This window comes from Rhinocladiella mackenziei (genome assembly GCF_000835555.1).
Source record: "Rhinocladiella mackenziei CBS 650.93 unplaced genomic scaffold supercont1.7, whole genome shotgun sequence".
Lineage (NCBI taxonomy): Eukaryota > Fungi > Ascomycota > Eurotiomycetes > Chaetothyriales > Herpotrichiellaceae > Rhinocladiella > Rhinocladiella mackenziei.
Window position 1 is genome coordinate 1,825,543 of NW_013550598.1, and position 21,198 is coordinate 1,846,740.

The following is a 21,198-nucleotide window of genomic DNA, read 5'->3' on the forward strand; positions in this document are numbered from 1 at the left end:
ATGATGTTTCTGGTGACGTCTCGCCAGTAGTATGCCTGCTTGAGGCAGAATTGAGTGTGAAGAAAGGTTCAGCTAGGCGAGAAGTAAAACGAACGTGCGAAACGTAAGGACCATAAAGGATATTGTGGTGTCTGTATAAAGAGGACGAGGTCTGGGGTCAGAAGGTGGTTGGTGGAGATGTAGATGATGCTTGCATCTTGCGACAACCCTGTTTGGGAAGTCGACGTCGCCGCCCTGTATCCCCATTCAATTAAATTAGTGCGACTCTTAAAGCAGCGTGTCTTCATAGCGCGACAAATATCAATCCAGCCTTGTTCCTCCCTTTTTCTTTACCTACTCCTATTGATGCTTGAATACATAATATGAAATCTTCTGGCTTGCCGCGACATGGATGCTCACTTGCCGGAGTCTCAAGCCCAGCCGCCAACGAAACTCATGCCAAACGCACCAGCAAACAAGAGCAGACAAGCATTCACCCTTTTCTTGCCTCTCAAAATCCTCCAGCTCTCATCACTCAGGAAGTCCTCGGACAGCAGTTCCACGAGAGAAGCATAAATAAGAAGGCCCGACGAGATGGCGTTCATAATACCGACCATGAGAAGACCCGTCTCAGATTCTGGATTATAGAGCGTGTGCAGAATCATGCCCAAAGCCTGACCGAAAGGAGTTCTGTCGAATTCGACGTTAGCTGCAATTGAGAGGGAATCGATGATTTAAGGAAACAGGGGCAGTTCATACGTGCAACCATAAGCAAGTGCCATTATCCAGGGTTGAAAGACTTTCCTGCGCCACTCAATGGCAGCGATGCGAGATCCAAGAGCAAGGCCCTCGAAAGTTTCTGGTACGGTGAGCTGCTTTTCTTGGTTGTCACTTTTCCTTTCAGTTAGAGTCACTTACGGTGAAATATAATGGCAATGAGGAGAACGACAAATTCGCTCCCAGCAGACACGCCTAGGGCCATGCCAATGAAGATGCTGTGGAACAAAATTCCGACCTCCAAGAGGATACATTGCATGACTGCCTTTTGGTGCTTCTGTTCGGGTGTCAATTCAATACTGAGGCCTCTAGTGCCTGGAAGTTTGAGAGCTGTGCGTGCTTTTTCAGGCTGCTTGCCGGTGGTGGCTCCTGCTGTTCGTTGACCGAGGCGTTCTCGTTCAATAGACAGCACCTGTGCCTCGTCCATTCTGGCCACTTCTCGACCCACGCTGGAAGATCTCCCTTTCAATAAGCCGAGACTGCGCATGGGAACGTCACTGCCTTGTGCGACTTCTCCACGAGGCGTTCTATCTCCCAACGTACCCTGTGAACAACCAGTGGGACTGTTGCTCGGTGCCTGTTGTTCTCTTTCCCGTGATTGCTGCAGAGAAGAGGAGACGATAGACCGAACTGGTGTAAACACCATCTCAATAATGGTAACGAAAAATATAGCTGCTAAAGCAATGGTACCAGGCATTGCTGGATAGTCTGAGGTCCAGAATTCTCCTAGACAGTCGTCACCCAGCATAATAAATGCGGTTGGCAGCAAATGGACGAATGCAGTGGCGATCAACACTCCAGTGCCGAAATGCCTAGCCGCGAACAGAAACAAGGAGGGAATGCGGAGGAATGGTAGTTTGAGAACAATCAAAGGAAAGGCACATGCTGAAAATGATACGAACAGAATGATGAAGACGGAGCCGATATGGAGGGGCATGTTGTAGTCCTTTGCGTGGCCAGGGTTGTTCGTAGCACATGCGGCTCTCTTCGACAACGGTGCTCGCTTTGAATAGCTGTGCTCGTCTAGCCAGACTGTGTCAGCTATTGATCAGTATCAAGTAGGTTTGCGATGCGACCCACAATCAGGTTCTGGCCATGCAGCCGAAGGAGCAGATCCCAAGCAGTGGTCAGCAAGGATCTTGATGCCGCATAGCAACACGGCGAGAAAGCATCCCGTTCCAAGAATGTGTAGTGTAAAATATGCAGCGTGGTAAACGCGTCCTAGAAAATAGTCGTTGAGCTGGGGGGGAGAGGTATATAGCCCTTTGAGAGATCGATGAATCGTCTCTCGCGGGAGCTCCTCACCCCCCAGGCTAGCGACGGGTCTCTTCTTGGTGGTATCAGCGCACGGCTCCAGCAGTTCATGCATTGGATATGTTGAAACGCCGTCGTTTGCTTGATCCCCATACTTGTGCTCACGGGAGTTTGCTCTCCCACTAAGGTCTTGACGGGTTGTCAGATCCGAGGCGAGAAAAGGGGGGCTCTGATTCCATGTGGGATGAAGCAGACTGTCGTCGACATGTGATGGGCAATTCATGATGATGATTGTTTTCAAGTGTAGCGTCAATGTTAACAAATGGGAAGGGAAGGCAGAAGAGGGAAACAATGGGGCGGTAAGGAAAAGAGACCGTGACCGTGACTTGTGTGTCGAATATATATAGTGGCTTATTTGTCACCGTTGCCCGATGTGTGGAGGAAAATAAGCATCCAAGAAACTCGGCGTCATCTCAGGCTGCGTCCCAGTCTAACGCGTTAGAATTCAATCGCATGAACATCAAGGACTGACGACAGGGAGATCAACAGTGATGGAATATCCTCTGGCTCATTGCCTGGAATAACTAGATGATTTTGAGATTTCCTCGTTCTTCATCAGATCAAAATATGCGTGAAAAGCTAGTGGCGATATAATCACCAGCATAACTCGGTGGCACGCACAATCCTCCTCCGCGCTCATCTCAGCCTCGTGGCGGTGCGTACGAACGCGAACTCTGCAGCTTACTCTTAATCATTTTCGATGTATATATCCACAGACCTATTCGCAATCAACCTCAAAATGTCGGCTAGGCTTGAGCAACCCTGTAATGCGTTCTTGAGATTGGGAATGTGCATTTCACACATCGCGTCGCTTTTTTCCAGGGCCAGATCGATATTAAATTGCCTCGAAACAGCGCACAACGGTACACGTTAAAAAGCTCCGATTCAGACGCTAGACGCATCTGAGTTCCGGAGCTGGGGGGGCTTGATCCTTTGTTGATTACCTTCTAGGGAGGAGAGAGCGAGAAAGGTGGGATGGTAAAGACAAGGATCGAAGGGGGAAGGGAAGAAGTGCTGGGAAAAGTGTAGGGAACGATGTATGAAAGTACACTGCTCGTCTCCGCTCCCCGACTTGGTTCGTATATGAAAGGCAAATGGGATACCGGCGAAACCGGCCCCCTGGCTGGATTTTGATCGAGAAGACAACGATTTTGGTGTCCTGCTGACTCCTGGTAGTAGGAAACATCGGTGGAGAATTCCTTGGGTCATGATGGGCTTATCTCTCCCGTCCCGCTGTGGCGTTGGGCGCCGGGGGCTTGCGCAACGGAGGACCAACAAGGCTGAGGTGCCGCCCGGGAAAAGAATAATAAAATGGAACGGTCTTCAACAGTTTTGTGCTCACCCCTGAATTTTATTATGTTTCACATCCTCGTCATTCGTTTTTAAAACTCAAACTCCGCCCGAAATTGATCTAGGTTCATGCCAGCACCAACCCGCTCGGTCAAATCTCTTCTGCCCATACCGGTAAAGGCCCTCCGGAGCGTGTCGTAAAGATTCGAGCTTTCATTTTGATGTATCATCCTTTCCAATTCCGCATCGGCGATCCCTCCGTTGCCGTCACCCACAATTTCTCGCGCTTTATCCATGCCCTGCTCGCTCACCACGCGGTGTAGATTCAATGCACCCAATAGATGTCCTGCTGCTTCCGGGTAGCAGCCGATGTTTATACATGAAACTCCCAGATTGTATCGTGCTCGGACAAAATTGGGGTTCACTTCCAGCGCCTTGCAGTATGCTGTGATAGCATCTTCCGATCGACCTGAATTTGCCAATGTTGCGCCTAACCTGTTCCATAACAAATGCACTTGACCTTCTCTGTTGGCCATGCCGGTCTCTGTCGATGCGAGAGCAGCTTTGAAACAGTCGACCGCCTTCTCAAAGTCCTCGTTTCCATAGAATAGAACTCCAAGGCCGACCTGAACATCAGGATCCATATGTTCGCCTGACGGGGACAGTTGAGCGGCTTTGATGAACAAATCCGCCACCCGCTCGTGTAGAATTGCCCGGTCGGTGAAACCCACTTCGGCGGCATCGGATAAATTCTCAGGAGGGTGAATCTGAGGATATTTGACGCTTAGCCATCGTTCCAACGTCCTGTAGGCGGTGCTGTCGTATCCTTCGTTGGTGTAGGAAACAGCCAGACCCATCAGCGCATCGAGGTTGTTCGGATCTAATTGTAATGCTTTCTCGAGGGCACGGATTGCAGGCGACTCCTTCTCATTCTGTGCTTGAGCGGCGCCCAGGAGAACCCATGCTTCCACATGGTTAGGATCTTGCTGCACGGCGGCCTCAAAAGCCAGAGCTGCAAGTGATAAATTGCCGTGTGATTCCAGAATCTCCTTCCCTTGTTCGAATGCCGACTTGGATAATTGGTTATTTTCGAGATACGGGTTCTGCGATTCGAACATATAATCTCCGAGCATGGGTTCTCGTTCAAAGGGGTTATGGGTGTTCAATCCCATAGTCGAGTCGAAATTGTCCCAGGCCGCAAGATCTTCGTTGGAAAAGGCATTCTCAAAATCAGTAGCGTCTTCGGTCATTTGTCTGGAAGCATGTTCAGCTTGGATCCCATGCCATACATTTTCGAAATCCTCGAAAGTCTCTGTGGGAGTTTCCACTGACCTGTCTATTTCCTCCAGTTCTTTTTCCACTGCTTGGTTGGCTTGCTCGGACAGGTTATCCTGTTGTGATTCCAGCTCTTTAAATTGTGCTTCCCAGTTTGCATCATCCAGTTCGACCATTCTTCCCTTCCCTTTGTCGGTCGATTGTTCAGGCTGTTGATGCATTTGCAGAGAACCGAAATTCATTCCCAAATTCATTCCCGGCATGTATCCCATGCCCATTGGTCTCTGGTAGCTGTTCACCACCGACGGAGTTTGTGTGACGGGGCTCGAGGTGCGCTGAGAGCTGGACGCTTGGAAACGAGCAAAGTCTTGTGGTGAGAAACCATTTGGTCGTTGTGCCGCCATTTTGGAGTTGGCGAACGCAGCCTCCATCCGGGCTTGTTCACCAGGGTCAAACTCTGCCGCCCATCCGGGTGACGGTGACCGTCGAGCCAGACCCTGAAGATTGGGGAGTTCCTGTCGAAGTTGCTCCATAGCGAAAGCCTGCGGCATTTGACCGGACTGATGCATGAAGTCGTTCATCATCTGTTGCATGTTAGCAAAAGCCGCATTGGCAGTCGGGAGATTCTCTCTATACCTGATCCGATCCATTAGAGGCCATCCGAGAACGCATGCTTTCCTCGAGTCCGCTTGGGCCTCGCCCGACAAAGCGGTCCCGCTGGAGAGTGTTGTCACTCTGGACATGCTTCGTAAACTGGGTGAGCGGATTGCCCGCAGTTGAGCACTCAGCCCCTCCTAGGAAAGACATTTTAAAAGAGGAAGAAGAGGGAGAGGAGAAGGGAGGCTTGATCGAAGTATTCCGGATATGTTGAATAATAAAGTCAACGGCGGCACCTATTTGCCTCACTAACCGAGGCTGCCCCCCCGGCCCAAGGCAAACAAACGAAGTGCCCCGGAACAAGGTTCGAAACGGGATCGGAAGCTGAGATCTTCCGGGAACAAGCCACGTGACTACTGTAACACGTGATATCACGTGAGACACCGACAATTATATGGGCCCATGAAAATCACCCCCTTCTTCATCCTCTCGTCATTGTGGCCTCATCTTTTCTTACAGCTGCTCTATGCTGACCGTTAGCTTCCATACAAACTTTGCGTTTGGTCAGCATCGTATCCAGCATTGACTTGCACTGTCGCTCTTCAAGGCAACTCCAATCACCACTCAGATAAGCTGATCATCGTGTCATCAATACCTGCCACTCATCCGGGGCAGGTGTGTCGGTACGGCGACCTTCCGAGCATTTGTCCTACAGGCACCTTTCCGAGAATGGGTAATGCCAGCCTACGATTCGAGTTCGGACAAGTCTCATCAAGTCTGAGCTTTCTGGGAATCCTGGGAATGAATGATACATCTTACCAGGCCCTGTCTTGTGGCCAGTCGCCACCTCTCAGGCAAGCTGAATGAACAGAAACCGAAGATTATGTTGTATGTGTATATATATCTCCCTCCCTCAGTCCTGTTCTCTCACTTTGTCGCGCCGAAAGCATATCGTTTGAATTATTTTTGGCCCCCTTTTGCTTAAATTCCCCATCCAACATGGCCGTTATGACGCCCGCTCATTACTTACCCACTTCGATGACGGTGATCTTGCTCGGGGTAGTTGTCTCATCGATATTCCTCCGATGGCTTCTCGAGTTCTGGAATATGAGACATATCCCGGGCCCTTTTCAAGCCAAGATCACAAACTTCTGGATGGCAAGTAAGCTTTGGAACTGCGAGGACTTCAGAGATATTGCATTAGACTTGCATGCAAAGTACGGACCTGTCGTCAGATATGGACCAAACCGAGTCCTCTTGGGTGATCTGTCCGCTGTTTCCGCCGTCTTCAATACGAAGCACCCCCTGGTCAAGGTAAGTCCAATCCAGTCAAGGCAGCCTGTTGCTGAGCTCACGTGTTCCGGTGTTCTCATGATTGACTTTCTCTCCCCCTTTCAGTCCGAGTCCTACGAGGTCGCCTTCCAAGCCGTCAATGGGAAACTGATCAGCTCACTCGCCACCACACGCGACGAGGCGCGAGTGTCTGCCCTGAAGAAACAAATCATCTCGGCATTCACGACGACAGCCATCCTCGACTACGAGCATCACATCGACCACAACATTAAATCTCTGATGAAATATCTTGAAGAAGACGGGCCCGATGTCAATATCGCCAAATGGTGCATCTTTTTCACTTTCGACACAATCTGCCGCATCGCTTTCAGCGACGATCAAGGCTTCATGGATAAGCAAAGCGACCTCGGCAATACTTTGCAAGGCGCCCGCGAACGCTTCTCGCACTGGCACACCTGGCAATCACTGCCCAAGCTGGAGAAACTGCTCTTCAAAAACCGCTTCGCTTCTCGAGTGACCGGGACCTCTCTCCTGGCGAAGCTTGCGGGCGAGCGAGTCCAAAAGAGAATCGAAGACGGTGGAATAGGAGCCCACTCCGACCTCCTCGACCGATACCTTCAAGCCAGTATCCGTGATCCAGTCACCTTTGACAAATCCACCATCCTCGGCCTCGTGATTTCCATCATCCATGCTGGAGCTGAAACCACTGCCTCAACACTCAGCATCGTGCTGCACTACCTCTTGACGAATCCCCAAGCCATGAAGAAGTTGCGCGAAGAAATCTACGCCGCGAACCTCTCGTCCCCGCCGCCGTGGCTGTCCGTCAACAAGCTCCAGTACCTCGAAGCCGCGGTCAAAGAATCGATGCGCATGAACCCGCTCCTCCAAGACCCCATTGAGCGCGACGTGCCGGAGTCCGGAATGGAAATTTCAGGCGTCTTCATCCCCGGTGGAACCATAGTAGCGATCAATGTACATGCCTTGAGCCGAGACCCCACGATCTGGGGTGACGATTTCGCTGTGTACCGCCCAGAACGCTGGCTCGAGGCCGGCGAGGCTCAAATCTCCAAGATGGAGCGGGCGAATTTGTCCTTCAGCGCCGGACGGAGGATGTGCATTGGGCAACACATTGCCTGGATCGAGATGAAGAAGTTCTTGTCCGAGTTATTGAATAGATTCGACGTGGGTCCTGCCGATTGATTGCTCTTGAACAAGATCTCTTGAAACTGACGCATTAGTCTCTAACAGATCGAACTTATTCATCCGGAAAGGCCACTCGATACGGGAAGGGCCAACATGGTGCTTTTCGTCGATGAGATGCTTGTCAAGTTGACGCCACGCATGAACTGAAAGGACAAGAATACGCCAACGTCCGACAATTCACCACGCGTGTTATATGAAAGATTTCAGGCCGAGCACGTCCCACCGAGCAGAAGATTTAGTGCTGATTCTACCTTCCAACCCTACCTGATTGTTCATCAACAAACTGTGAGACAATTCGTCTTTGATTTCTGGCCGTTGCTCATTGTCCAAGATTCAAACCCGACTCGAAAAGGACAATTTACTTATTGAATCTGAATCTATGAGGTTTCAAATAATGAAAGGACAAGTGCAAACAAAATTATCTCAAGAAAAACTACTTCGGGAATTTTTGAAAGTCGTGTCTGAATGGAGATTATGATACACAGAGAAAACAGGATAGGGAAGGCAGCTCTTCACAAAGCCCTCCCCTTAATTGTTCCATTCCGCCAAGAAGTTTTTTTGTTTTTTTTTTTTTCCCCCATCCCTTGATTCGCCAAAGATTCTAACTACCAAAAACACGAGTACTGACTCGGACGTGTAGATCCTGAGCCGCCATCACCGTATCGTAATGCAATGTTTTAATGAAAAAGGTAGACTACTGGATCAACGGCCTCATCCAGCTTTCGGGCCTTCGGAGAAAGCAGCTCCCCACTCCCCCCCGGGGGGAGCCCTTGTAATGGTGTACATACAAAAGCCTCCGGCCAGAAGAACAAGACATGGCAACGGCTGGGGAATATGGGCGGAAACAATGAGCCGGCCTTGGTAACCTGTTGAGTCGTTTAGGCTAACCAGCACCATGCGCACCACCAACGCCCGGCTCCGTTTGTGCATGAGAAATTGACAGTCGAACGAGCCCGGTCGAGATGCCGAAAAACATGCCCCATGCCGGGGACCATAGCCAGCCTATGCCGATGTGTGTAGATCCACCGCTGGTACGAAGTTCACTTATTGAGACGTCGAAGGCTCTTCTGGGGGAGGTTGGTTCCTTGGCGCTCTATTCACAGAACTGAACGAATAATCCACTCTTAACTTTCGACCATATATTTCTTTTCCTTGCAACGAGTTCATGGCCTCCATGGCGCTCTTCACATCAATGAAATCAGCATGGGCGAAGCCTCTTGGTTGACCTGTTCGTCGATCGATGGCCACTCGGACATCGATGACGTTCCGCACACCGCGGAAGAGGTTGCTGAGGTCGCGGTCTGTCATCTCAAAGGACATATTGCCAATAAATAGGGTCTTAGATGGGGGGTTTCGTGGTTGGGGAGGTGATGCGCCATGCCGGGAGTCGAGTTCATTACTTTGGCGAGCCGCATATTGGACAGTGATACGACGGCCTTCAAACAATTGCAGATTGAGCCGCTGCAAGGCCGCGTCGGCAGCCTCTTGTGCTGAGAAATCGACATAGGCGAATCTAACAACATGTAAGCTTGTAGCACCACTCGAAGCAGCAGGAGAACGGACCCTTTGCTCAAACCACGGCTGTCTCGAATGACTCTGCAATTGAGCACCGTGCCGAAACGTGCAAACTCCTTGATGAGGTCGGTTTCGGTAACATCAAAGAATAAATTTCCAACATAGAGTGTTGGTTTCCGTTCGAATGCCCCATCCCATGATTGTGGAGGCTGTGAGGATGGGGTCCCTTGAGCAGAAGCGGCATTGCCTGCCGGGGTAGTATATGATACTTGTTCGGCAGCTGGCGCCGCTTCAGGAGCAGCATTTCTACGCTCGTCAACTATGCTCCCGTTTGTTTCGGCAGCCGGTAAAGCCTCTTTTGCTGCTTCGGTGGTATTGGTGGACTCTGCAGCGGCCGGTGCCGGTTCTGCGGAGGGAGATTCGGAAATGGGGACCTGGGGTCCTTTCTCCGGTTCGGTAGAAGCCCATCTCCGCGGAGTCTGAAGAAGTGAACTTCTAGGAGCGATTCTTATGGAAGGTGTACTGAAGGAGGTATATGTTCGCGAAGGGGCAGCGAGGACGGGAGGTCGCGAAGAGAGAAAACGTGATGCGCATCGCCGAAGGGCAAACCTGCGTCAATAGTCAGTGGAAGAGTTCTACCGATAAGAAGAGATGCTCACATGGTGAACGGGCCCGGTCTCAATATAAAGAGAGTAGGAAGAAGTTGAAAGGATCGTACAGACACAACAAAAAGATTAATGGATTGAAGCAGTGGAGCTGTCACACGCGAAAAATTAAAAAGTTCGATCACGATAGAAAGTCCGGATGTGCTCCTAGACGAATGCAGTTAGTACGATGTTTCCCAAAAAGTGATTGACTGACGGACAAATTTCTGTTCAAGCACGAGGGCAGGACGAACATTAGACCCTGTCAGACAGAAATTAATTCTGTTGGGGCCGGCATTCAGCCAGCCCCTTGACCTTCAGATATACGCTTCTGACTGCAACACTTTTCTATATCCACAAAGAAGACTGCCAGAACGCCTCTTCAAATACGTAAATTCAGCTGTCCCAAGGGCCAAAGTCCATAGACTCGGTTGAATCGCAGCATTCAATACACATACCGGAAGTACATGTTCTCCTTGTCCGTCAGATCGTCAAACGCAATCCGTTCGGCCTCCTTCTCTTCGAGATTCAATTGATTCCTCCTTCGGTTCTCCATCTTGAGCATGATATAGAGCACCGTCGCCAGAACGATCACCAGCACGTAACACCCGATGACACCCTCCCAGAGCCCTGGGTAATGGTCATCAACCGTCTGATAGACAATGAAGAAAGGGGATGAGATGTTTCCCACCGTGTACATGACGAATGTCGCCGCTGCCATGTAACTCTTCTTGGTATTTCCCGAAACATTAGCCATCCCCATACTCACGATCAAACTCGTCACGGGTGCAAAGAAGCCAATGATTGTATAGCCAGCAATGGGGGCAGCGGCATGCTCATACCAGGTGCTTTTCCAGATCATGGCACAGCCAGTAATGACAGGTAAGCAACAGGCTACCAACATGATCAACCTGATGTTGGGGACTTTGAGACTGAGAAATCCGGCGACGAGGATTCCCACAAAACAGACACCTCCAAGAGGCATTTGCCAAAGCAATGAGTCGTAAGCAGACCAGCCAAAAGTGGACACAATGAGCGGGCCGAATCCCGACACGGCTCCATTGACCGAATATGCCGCGCCCATCATAACGGCAATGATCCAAATTTTGAGGTCAAGTAAGGCTTCTCTGAATTGAGACCACTTAATCTTCTGACATCGGACCCCCAGTTGACCCATGCGCAACCGCTCAATAGCCACTCTTTTCTCCTCTTCGTCAAACCACCACGCTTGCGCGGGCGAGTTAGGAAAGAAGAGAAAGACAATCCCGTACAGCACCGTCAAGGAGCCTGCCATGAGATACAGATATTGCCATTTCTTCAAATCCCCACCGGTAATGTGGGCAAAGCCGAAGTTGATCGCTGCTCCAATGACCGTCCAGCCTCCGGTCGCAGAATACCAAAGACATTGGCGCCACGTCTGCTCTTTTTGAGTATAGTACCCACTCACAATGACCATGAAGGCCGTTGGCATTATGCTCTCTGCAAATCCGAGGAAGAAGCGTTGAGCCCACAACCCTTGATGGGTCGTCACCCCCGCGGTCGACATTGCTATTGCGCCCCAAACGATGACCACGAGGCCGATGGTGCGACCCAGATGGAATCGTTGGAACAAGTACGTCAAGGGTCCGACTCCCGCTAACATGCCGAAATAGAACAACGATGTCGCCCAGCTCAGTCGTGTTGTTGAGACTTTTGGCGGAGTCGTCGCCGGATCCGTCACGACCGTCAATTCAAGATCCGTTATCATACCAAACACGGCGGCTGCACCGAGGATCGCCTACTCCAGCACGGAACTTGGTTAGCAAAGTCGATCTCCCTTGTCTTCCCCATGATATGGGACGAGGAATGAGGACTTGTCTTTCCACCGGGCCCATCCTTTCGCCCTCGATGTCCTTCACTCTGTGGGATTGAAAATATTCCCAAATCCAAACAGCTGACGGATTAACAATCTAACTCTAACTCACCTTGTCAAAATAGACCAGCCCATATCCGACCCACATCAAAGGAATCAGCGCAAGGTCAATTTTGCGAACCACACGGCTTTCAACCGCTTTATCCCACGGCTGCGCATATTCCGGCACCACGGAAGCGGCGATATCCTTCTCTCCTAGTTCAGGGACAGCGTGTTAAAAACTTGTATCCTTCCTCTCCATTTTGGGTTCTTTACTTACCAGGTCTATGCATGTCGATATCAACACGAGCATCCGAACCTCACGCTCGGGATCTCCACTTTACGTCGTGCGATTCTGTGCAGATAACGGGTGGCAAAAGAAGGGGGTGGGAACTTGAGAGCCAAGCTCAGACCTCAGAATATTGGACGATAGTAAACGATATGGGAGGGAATGCCGGAAACGGACTTTCAAAATCAGGTACAAGTAAAACTTCGTCCGGTGAATTGAATTTTCACAGGCTCGTCTCCCGAAAAAGACTGCTTGAATATGATATCAAGACGACAAAAGGGATACGTGGTCGGTGGTGAGTAGAGGATTGCAATTAAAAAATTTATCAATTTATCAATTTATCAATTCGCCAACTTGATATGATTCAATGGATTTGAACGACGAACAGTTTTCCCCTCACGGACGGAAACTCCCCCCACCAATAGGCAAGTCCCTACAGGTATGTATGCCTAGCTAAATACATAGGTCGCAGTTCACATTCGAACACCGATCCCAGCAGAACGATTATTATCTGGCAAAACTCCATCCTCCTCGACCTGGACGTCGGTTGTCGGCGTCGATGTCCGTGTCGGCGTTGAACGGAACTCTTTTATGGTGAGCTGGAGTTTATCATTTATCGCCATGGACCGGGAAGGCGAGCCACAGCCAATGAGGGTAGGGAACCTTGCCAAATGCCTTTGTGTGGAATGAATGTATAAAAAAAGGGGGGAATTTAGGTGGACCAATGGACTTGATATATTTGCAACTGTGGAACAGAGGCTATGAATAACTAGTACACAAGGCGTGGTATACCTGCCGGTGTCTTTCGTAGCCCTGAAGGTTCATAATTGAAAGTGGTCCTTGTTTCACGTCCAATCACAGTATTGGCTTTCAATGCCGGAACACCACACTTCTCTCCCCTCAAAAGGAATCAAATTCCGTCCCGGCTATCAATCCAAGCATGCGGCCCTGAAACTTTCGCCCGACTTCCTGCCACTTGACCTGGATGCCTGCGACAAGGACTGGCCAGGGCATCGCCATTCCCACGCTCGGGTCGTCGCGGATTTCGGGGATCGAGGCCCGATCACCCAGCGCTGCGGCCCAGGAGACGAGCTCGGCGATCATAGGTCCGAAGTCTGTCACAAGTCGCTCTTCCGCGGTCGAGCCGGCTTCGATATTCAGATCAAGCAGTGTCAGAAGCAGGTGAAGGATCGTGGGGAGAACGATGGGATCATGCGCCAGTGACGGGATGGTGTGCAGCGTTGTCAGCAGCAGGAGGGTTTCACGCGTCAGTGGAGGGAGCTGGAGCGCGTTTGGACCTATGGTGGAAGTAAGGACGATGAGAGTTTGTAGGCTCAGTTTCAGCAGCGAGGGGTGCAAGAGCGTTGAACTTGCCAGATAGGGTGAAGAGATGAGTGAGGAGAGAAGTAGGGCCAGTCGCGAGCAGAAGGGTAGGCACATGGACTCGGCAAGGAATTTGTGGAGCTCCTTTGGGATGCGTTTAGATCGGGCTTCAATTTTAGCGGCCTCTTTTGCTGCCACGGCCATGCGGGACGAAAACGTGCGGATTTTGAGGACGTTGGGCCCTGTGATCTTGTCTGCGGCGGAAAGGGCCATAGGTTGTAGCGTGCGGTGGGAGAGGTTGATCGATAGGGTGTCTAGAGGTGAAGCATTTACCGAGTAAGTTTCCTCAAGATGGGATGGAAGCCGGCTTGAGGGGAAGGACGAGTCGGCCAGGTTTGAAGTCGTCGATGGTCGCTCAATCTCGTCGTCGATCCCGGCTATTTCCCTTGCTCCTAGGGCCATAGCGGTCAACAATGCTGCACGTTGCGCGATGGAGAAATCTCCTTCAAAGTACATGCTCGCAATCCAGGGGCCCATGACTCCGGGCTTCGAAACTAAGCATGCGATCAAGGCTTCGAGTCTCATTTGCTGCATCTCTTCCTTTGACATCCCTTCCCGAAGATTGAGAAGCGAGGAAGCAAGCTGAAGAATGTTTGAAGACAGTTCGTCCCCAAAATTTGCTTTTCGCCGAATCAAGGAGGGCGCAGCCTTGAGGGCCAATTCGATTGTCGATGGATCATCCGGGATGTTCAACTGCTTTATGAGCGAAGTGATGTAGACTGGGACAGTGGGTTTGTCGCGATGGACGAGGGTTGGATCTTCATCGGAATCGGAGGGATCGCTATCAGGAAGCGCGTAGGGACGCAAATCCGGATCTTCGTCGACGTCGACGTCTTGGTCGGAATGGGAGACTTCTTCGATTGCGATGATCTTGGAACTCTGAGGCTGAGATTGGACTGGCACTCGTTTCTGACGAACATACCTTAACGTACTCTCGACAGGCTGCTGTTTCTCCGGCTCAACTGGTTCTTTAGGCAAGTCATCCAACTCCCCGACCCGGTCTCTTATACTCACCAGCTCCAGCCACCGCCGAGCCTCTTCTCCTTCCATCTCTTCTACACCGAAATTCATGACCTTGTCAGGCTCATCTACCAATCTTGACATTGCAACCGCAACAATCATCCCTAAGAATCGAGCACGAGGAACAGAAGCCGAAAGGCGATTGGAAACCATACGGAGGAATGTAGTAGAGCTCGAAATTTGTTTGGCAGACTCGTGGTTCACGTGGTTGAGGTAGCCGATAGCAAGCAGAATTGTTTGGGCCGTTGCTGCAGGAAAGCAATCGATGTAAGTACCGGCTCTACCATAGGAGAAATAGAGGACTCATGTATGCCCCCGGGTTCACTTACATTCCTGCTGTAGAATTGGTTCATGTTGGATCTGTAACTTATTTCCGAAGTGCTCCAGGCTCTTGTCAAGGAGCTCCCCGAGTTTTTCTGCAAAGAATTAGTCAGGCGAGCAAGGCGGAGAGGCTGAGTCTACCTTGACTCGAGGCAAGAGTTGCAATGACAGCCCTCCGCGTATCAAGGCCAAGACCAGAATACTCCCCACTCGTGCTCGTTAGCCGCTGAAGGACATGAGCTTCTAAAAGACTGTTGTTCTGGACCAGTCCTGTGATCATCGCTGACACTCCTCCAATGACTGTTGCGTTTTTCAATAGAACATCCTTTTCTTGTACAACACCGGGGCTGTCTCGGAGGAATTTTGATGCCAGATCGCGCAGAATAATGTCAAAAAGACCAGTCTGGTCATACGTCGGCAAGCTCTGAACTAAGTCGTGCACAGTCGTCCACAAGACGCTCTTTCCAAGAAGAAGAGAAGTGTAGAGCTCCGTTACTAAAGGATCTAGACTTTGGTTAGCGGAACGCTTTGTAGTCTGGGTCCACGATGAGTCGTACCACGATAACCGAGACTCAAGCCACGTTTCAGTACCGGGCAAAGCATATTCAGTTTCTGATTATCAGAAGGAATTGAAGCATTGAGGCTTGTGGCTGCGGTCGAAATGTTTCTAGAAAGCCATCTGGAGTATTCTGGTCCATCTCCGAGCCAAGTACTGGTGTTCTGGTCTCGGAGGCTTCGCGTCGTTGCAAAGACTTGTGCCATCGTCGCAAAGACTTTACTTCCGGCCAAAAGAGTCGTCACTTCTTGCCAGAATACCCGACGTTGTATTTCTGTTTTGAAAAGTGTAATGGCGTCACGCAAAAATATTGATAGCACCTGGCTGCCGGCAAGAACGGTTGACAGAACAGATACCGCATCTTCCAGGAATGGATTCTTCTGGTCAGAGCTGACGGATGAGAGACGTCTGATCTGCATCAACAGCGCGCCTATTCCCGCCACACTATTCAGACAGGCAAGGAGAGACTTCTTCAGCTGGTCATCACTTTTGGGGAGGCTAGCACCACGCAAACGCAGCCACTGATCAGGAATCGTCACCGTCACAAGGATGTTGACGATCTGAGACGCTTTGGGGCTAGGAAGTCGCACGTCAAAATCATGTTTTCCGTCGATGCCATATTGGAGATATTGTAGGACTGCCGCTAGATCTCCGTTGTCTGGTTGGCTCTTGAGGATTTCCCGTGCATCATCTGGTAGCGAGGCTGGAGCATTCTCTTTCAGGTAAGATTTTTGAAGGAAAGCGGTTGAGTCATAACGCTTGTGCTTTTCATAGCTCGAATATGCCGAACTGGAACTTTGCAACGAGTTTCCGGAGGGTCGGAGGCTGAACGGCTCACTTGTAACTCCACTGGGCTCTTCTGAGTCGCTGCCAATGATCGAAATTTTAGACTTGGAACTGGCCGGTTGCGAGGCTGGCGTTCCACTTAGTGAGAGGGTCTCTAACTTGTCGATATTGTGCTGGACCTTGCGGGCGGTCTTGATCGGTTTGAAAAGATCGTCCATGTCTGTTGGCCCATGGTTCCGGGCGAGTCGAAATGTGAGGGATGCTGAGAAGGTAAATATCGCACCTGCAAGTCGGAGCCTTGTGATCGAATGCCAAGAGATATATTATCACGTGATACACGTGATCTTCTTCTGCCGTACTACAAGTGGGGGGGGTATTATTCTGTACACCAACTTTTGTTATTCTGTACACCGGAAAACCTGCTTATTCTGTACACCATGCCTCAACTCTCCTTATTCTGTACACCACCACCTCTCTCTCGCCTTATTCTGTACACTTAACGCTCTCATCCTGTTATTCTGTACACCGCGCTAACAGAGCTTGTTGCCGTTGGCCCGGCGATGGCGAGAAAACACTAGTAAGTGGCGTAGCTGTGGAGGGGTGACGCGTTAAACTCTCCCCGTTATAGGTGGTTGCGAAGCAATAAACACATTTGATTCCCTTTTCCTTGGTAGATAAGTACCGTGCATTTTGAGCTTCTCTGTATACTTTGTAAATTATTGTGGCCTACACAGCCGGATTTGTGTAGAGATCCCCTGCACGGTCGATACCTCGTGCTGACTAAGGTAACAAACCAGCGCCCATAGGCTTGGGAGGACCGCTCATAAGCCGGAGGGGGAAACCGCCCATGAACCGGGGGGAAACCGCCCATAAGCCGGGGGGCAACTGCCCCGCTTATGGGCGGTTCCCACCCAAGCCTATGGGCGCTGGTTTGTTACCTTAGTCAGCACGAGGTATCGACCGTGCAGAGGATACCATCGTTAACCATCATTTCTGCATTCTATATAGGCAGACTTAGGTGTTGTGACATCACGTATCTTCGAACTGCGCAGATAACCGGAAAAATAAAAATCCGGACCAATCAAAAGCGGTGTACAGAATAACAAAATGTGGTGTACAGAATAACATTACCCTACAAGTGGGACGCCTCCGTCACTGGAACCAATTGATGGCATCATCAGGTACGACCAGACTGGTAGCCAGGAGAGTTTACTAACCAGTGTCAAAGCCCTGGGGGAAATTCTAGCCACCAACGCAGCCCTCTTCACAAAACCCGAATCCGTGAGACAACGTCTTTCGTGTATTACTGGCAACGGTCTCCTCTTGGCCGAAGGGGAGAAACACAAGAGTTTGTCACTCTCGCGCGCTCCCTGTACTGGGAGACTGACTACGGGCCTAGGCACAACGCCAGAGTCTCATGCCGGCATTTTCCTTCCGGCATATCCAAGGCTTGTATCCTCCTTTCTGGTCGAAAGCGAGGGAATGAACAGAATGCCTTGAAAAAGAATGAGGCTCAACAATGTGACGGAGGCCAACGTCATTGAAGTGCGAGGTTGGGCGACTCGGACGACGCTTGATATCATTGATCTCGCCGGTATGGATCACGACATCAACTCCTCCAAGATCCCAACAACTCCCTCAGTCGGCAGTACGATCAGGTGGGCCCAGATCCATCTCAATTCATGATCGTTTTCGAATTTATTCTATCGCTCTTTTCAAGGTAAGCTGCCGCAATCGTGTCGGAACTGTCAACCAAGCAGAATAAACCAGCCAAGGCAGCGTCCAATTCTGTCCGCTCTGCCGTAATATTTTGCAGGAGAAGCGGGACACTTTGAAATCGGATCGGACTAAATGTGATGTGGGCATCATCACCGTCGCACTGAAAAGCGCTGTCTTCACCAACGGAAATCTCGTAGACCAGATGATGGCTTTCCTTGAGGCGGGACATGGCGCGACTTCACACACCTTTCCATGGGCTGCATGCGCTTGTTGTCGGCACGGAGAAATCCAAACACGCTTACGCGAAGAGATTCGTGACGCGGAACCCACGATTTCCGCCGCTGACAGGCCCACCTTCTTGACCGCTTTCTGCAACGAAGTCCTCCGCTTCTGCTCATCTGTCCCAACCATAGTCCGCGGGGCCATTTGCGAGACCACCGTGTCCGGCTACCGAATCCCCAAAGGAACAACCTTCACCATTTTCCCCGGCGTGACAAATCTTGATCCGGAGCTCTGGGGCCCAGACACAGATACATTCGACCCTGAGCGCTGGATGCGAGAGAGCTGCGCGAGAGGGCTAAGCGAATTCCCGGGGTGTGCGAAATAACTACGGGTTTTGACATCTCTGCATGGTCCACGAAGTTGTATTGGTGCGACATTCACCAGGTCGGAATTGGCACGTTTGGTAGCTGCGCGTGTTGGCAGATTTCGTATGGAACAGGAGAACCCTGATAAGGGGGTAGAGATGACGAAGCGTGGGATTGGTGCTGCGCCAGTGGATGGGGTTCGGGTCAAGTTTGAGATTGCGGGTGGGTAGATGTTTTGTGAAGCCGTTCTTGCTGCGTTGATTCGATCATGTCAGGAAAAGCTGCAGTCTGGAAACATGTGTACGGGTAAAGATGTCGTGGGACTCTCCTCAACCATATAGATTTGTCTCCTTGTTATCTCACGGCGTATTGACTTTGGTTTCATCAGCTGTGCGCCAGAGTGAAAAAGAACTTACTCATTATATTGTCTATTTTTATATATTGTCAACTATCCGGACACGTCAATGTTACGCACACAAGAGCTCGTGGCTGTATAGTGGAGGAACCACCAAATAATGTCATTGGCTCAGCATAACACTACAACCCTTCTTCCCCGACGGAGCTCCACCTCCATCCCCTTCTCTTTGGAAGACTTGCATTCCTGGTATTTTAGGACAACTCTTGAAAGCTGGAGGCCGGCGAATCTGCTGAACTCAAATGAGCGCCACTAACTCCCGGACGTCTACAAACGACCATGTTGAACCACGTGAGGCGCCACCGTTTGATCCAGAATATGTCAAGGAGGTCTCCCAAGAACGACAGTCCATCAGCCATACTTTTCCCCTGGTCACTGGAACCGGGTACAGCATTTACAAATCCACCATAGTCCCTGCGATAAAGAGTGCACAGCAAGAGATTGTTGTCGTCACTTGCTTCTGGGCTCCATCAGCGACTCGGGACGAACTCGCTGATGCACTTCGAGAGCTGTCCAAGAAGGCCATCGCCTCTTCACGCAAGATATCCGTACATATATGTTTCTCTTCTTCCTCCATGGCGCGCAATATGCTGTTGCCGACACCCAAAGCCGGACAAGCGTATCCACCAGCCAGGTGGAAGAAGCTCGGGCTGCCCGGGCCTGAAGAGCTGACAGGCTTGGATCTCCGAGTCACACGCAAGTTCTTCTGGCCGTTCGGAATCATACATTCGAAGTATGTCATTGTCGACCGTGCTTTGGCCATAATTCCGTCCTGTAATGTGTCCTGGGAACGCTGGGCTGAGGTGGCCATTCCGATCCGGGGCCCGGTCGTGGAACATTTATATTCCTTCCACTCCGACTTCTGGGACCGTGACAATGGTCGACCACGGGCTCCTAAAGGCATGAATTCTGCTCCTTCAGACCGCACAGCTGGATCCAGTTACCGTACAGCTCTTACGACCCTTCTTCCTTCGCCTCACACTCCCGCTTTGTTACCGAATTACCTCCATGCTCAATCCCTTGCCGGCCACTGCCCCTGCATTCCTCCTGTTCCTCCAGCCTTTCCTCCAACACCTCTTTTAACAACCACGCACCATCTTCTTTCCACTGCCAGATCCAACATTACAATGCTCACGCCAAACCTCACCGAACCAAGTGTGCTAGAAGCTCTCCGAGAAGGCCTAGAGCGGGGAGTAGACGTTCGGATCTACACGAACCGGAGCCTGATGACTGTTGAGCAATTGGTCACAGCCGGCAATACCACGCCGAGATGTGTCGAGGCCCTGAAGAAAGGATCACAAGAACCAGGGATGAGAGGAACCTTGGACGTTGTCTATTTCGACGATGATGTGCCACAGCAGGTGCCGGAGGACCGTAAGGAAACGATCCCAGTCAAGTTGCATGCGAAGGTGACTATTGTTGATGATACGAGGATATTACTGGGCAGTGGGAATATGGATGCCGCCAGCTGGAAAACGAGCCAGGAGCTCGGCATACTGATTGAGAGAGAGGAGGTAGTGTCGGAGTTCAAGCAGAAGTGGAGCGATGAAATCTTCGAGTTATGATCCACCTGAGGAGGTCGGCTCATCAAACTCCATTAATCTATCCATGCGAACGACCTAACAACCCCCAACATCGTGAATAAGTCTATCATATGCTATGCGCATACTTTACTCTATGCCACAGGCCATCCACCACTGCGTTTATAGGTCGGAAAGCCCTTGGCTATCAACATCTATGGGGTAGAGAGGGAAGGCATTGTTGGATTGACAGGATGAAGATGCAGTGCTCCAACTTGACGTCAAGATTCCGGAGGCTTTAGCACCTCGTCCTTAGCTGTCAAGACATGTCATGGAACGGAGCGATGGGTAGCAAATACGGGACCAAAACGATTGATAAATCCTCGACAAAGAGTGCTGAATGAGAGCGTTGAGGTCGCGAAGCACCAAGAAATATCATGCGTCGAGGGTAATGTTATTCTGTACACCACATTTTGTTATTCTGTACACCGCTTTTGATTGGTCCGGATTTTTATTTTTCCGGTTATCTGCGCAGTTCGAAGATACGTGATGTCACAACACCTAAGTCTGCCTATATAGAATGCAGAAATGATGGTTAACGATGGTATCCTCTGCACGGTCGATACCTCGTGCTGACTAAGGTAACAAACCAGCGCCCATAGGCTTGGGAGGACCGCTCATAAGCCGGAGGGGGAAACCGCCCATGAACCGGGGGGAAACCGCCCATAAGCCGGGGGGCAACTGCCCCGCTTATGGGCGGTTCCCACCCAAGCCTATGGGCGCTGGTTTGTTACCTTAGTCAGCACGAGGTATCGACCGTGCAG

General features: G+C 50.7%; 7 protein-coding genes across 7 annotated transcripts; 3 read left to right on the top strand and 4 right to left on the bottom strand.

Annotated features, from left to right (window-relative positions):
• Positions 1-410: 410 nt before the first annotated feature.
• Positions 411-2,293, bottom strand: Z518_09458 (uncharacterized protein; the record flags this gene model as incomplete). The annotated part of the gene is made up of 4 exons (XM_013413414.1): positions 411-669; positions 739-838; positions 898-1,755; positions 1,837-2,293. The coding sequence occupies 4 exons, from the start codon at positions 2,291-2,293 to the stop codon at positions 411-413; spliced, it is 1,674 nt and encodes a 557-aa protein (XP_013268868.1).
• Positions 2,294-3,452: 1,159 nt separating this feature from the next.
• Z518_09459 (uncharacterized protein) lies at positions 3,453-5,442 on the bottom strand (the record flags this gene model as incomplete). Its single annotated transcript, XM_013413415.1, has 2 exons — positions 3,453-5,219; positions 5,272-5,442. 2 exons carry the CDS (start codon positions 5,440-5,442, stop codon positions 3,453-3,455), a joined length of 1,938 nt encoding a protein of 645 aa, XP_013268869.1.
• Positions 5,443-6,231: 789 nt separating this feature from the next.
• Positions 6,232-7,725, top strand: Z518_09460 (uncharacterized protein; the record flags this gene model as incomplete). The annotated part of the gene is made up of 2 exons (XM_013413416.1): positions 6,232-6,546; positions 6,631-7,725. 2 exons carry the CDS (start codon positions 6,232-6,234, stop codon positions 7,723-7,725), a joined length of 1,410 nt encoding a protein of 469 aa, XP_013268870.1.
• A 1,047-nt stretch (positions 7,726-8,772) lies between these two features.
• Z518_09461 (uncharacterized protein) lies at positions 8,773-12,071 on the bottom strand (the record flags this gene model as incomplete). The annotated part of the gene is made up of 6 exons (XM_013413417.1): positions 8,773-9,241; positions 9,292-9,852; positions 9,903-10,055; positions 10,346-11,664; positions 11,852-11,994; positions 12,059-12,071. 6 exons carry the CDS (start codon positions 12,069-12,071, stop codon positions 8,773-8,775), a joined length of 2,658 nt encoding a protein of 885 aa, XP_013268871.1.
• Positions 12,072-12,967: 896 nt separating this feature from the next.
• Z518_09462 (uncharacterized protein) lies at positions 12,968-16,351 on the bottom strand (the record flags this gene model as incomplete). Its single annotated transcript, XM_013413418.1, has 4 exons — positions 12,968-14,718; positions 14,800-14,886; positions 14,933-15,295; positions 15,349-16,351. 4 exons carry the CDS (start codon positions 16,349-16,351, stop codon positions 12,968-12,970), a joined length of 3,204 nt encoding a protein of 1,067 aa, XP_013268872.1.
• A 1,288-nt stretch (positions 16,352-17,639) lies between these two features.
• Positions 17,640-18,459, top strand: Z518_09463 (uncharacterized protein; the record flags this gene model as incomplete). The annotated part of the gene is made up of 2 exons (XM_013413419.1): positions 17,640-17,791; positions 17,913-18,459. 2 exons carry the CDS (start codon positions 17,640-17,642, stop codon positions 18,457-18,459), a joined length of 699 nt encoding a protein of 232 aa, XP_013268873.1.
• A 637-nt stretch (positions 18,460-19,096) lies between these two features.
• Positions 19,097-20,419, top strand: Z518_09464 (uncharacterized protein; the record flags this gene model as incomplete). Its single annotated transcript, XM_013413420.1, has 1 exon — positions 19,097-20,419. One exon carries the CDS (start codon positions 19,097-19,099, stop codon positions 20,417-20,419), a length of 1,323 nt encoding a protein of 440 aa, XP_013268874.1.
• Positions 20,420-21,198: the final 779 nt, after the last annotated feature.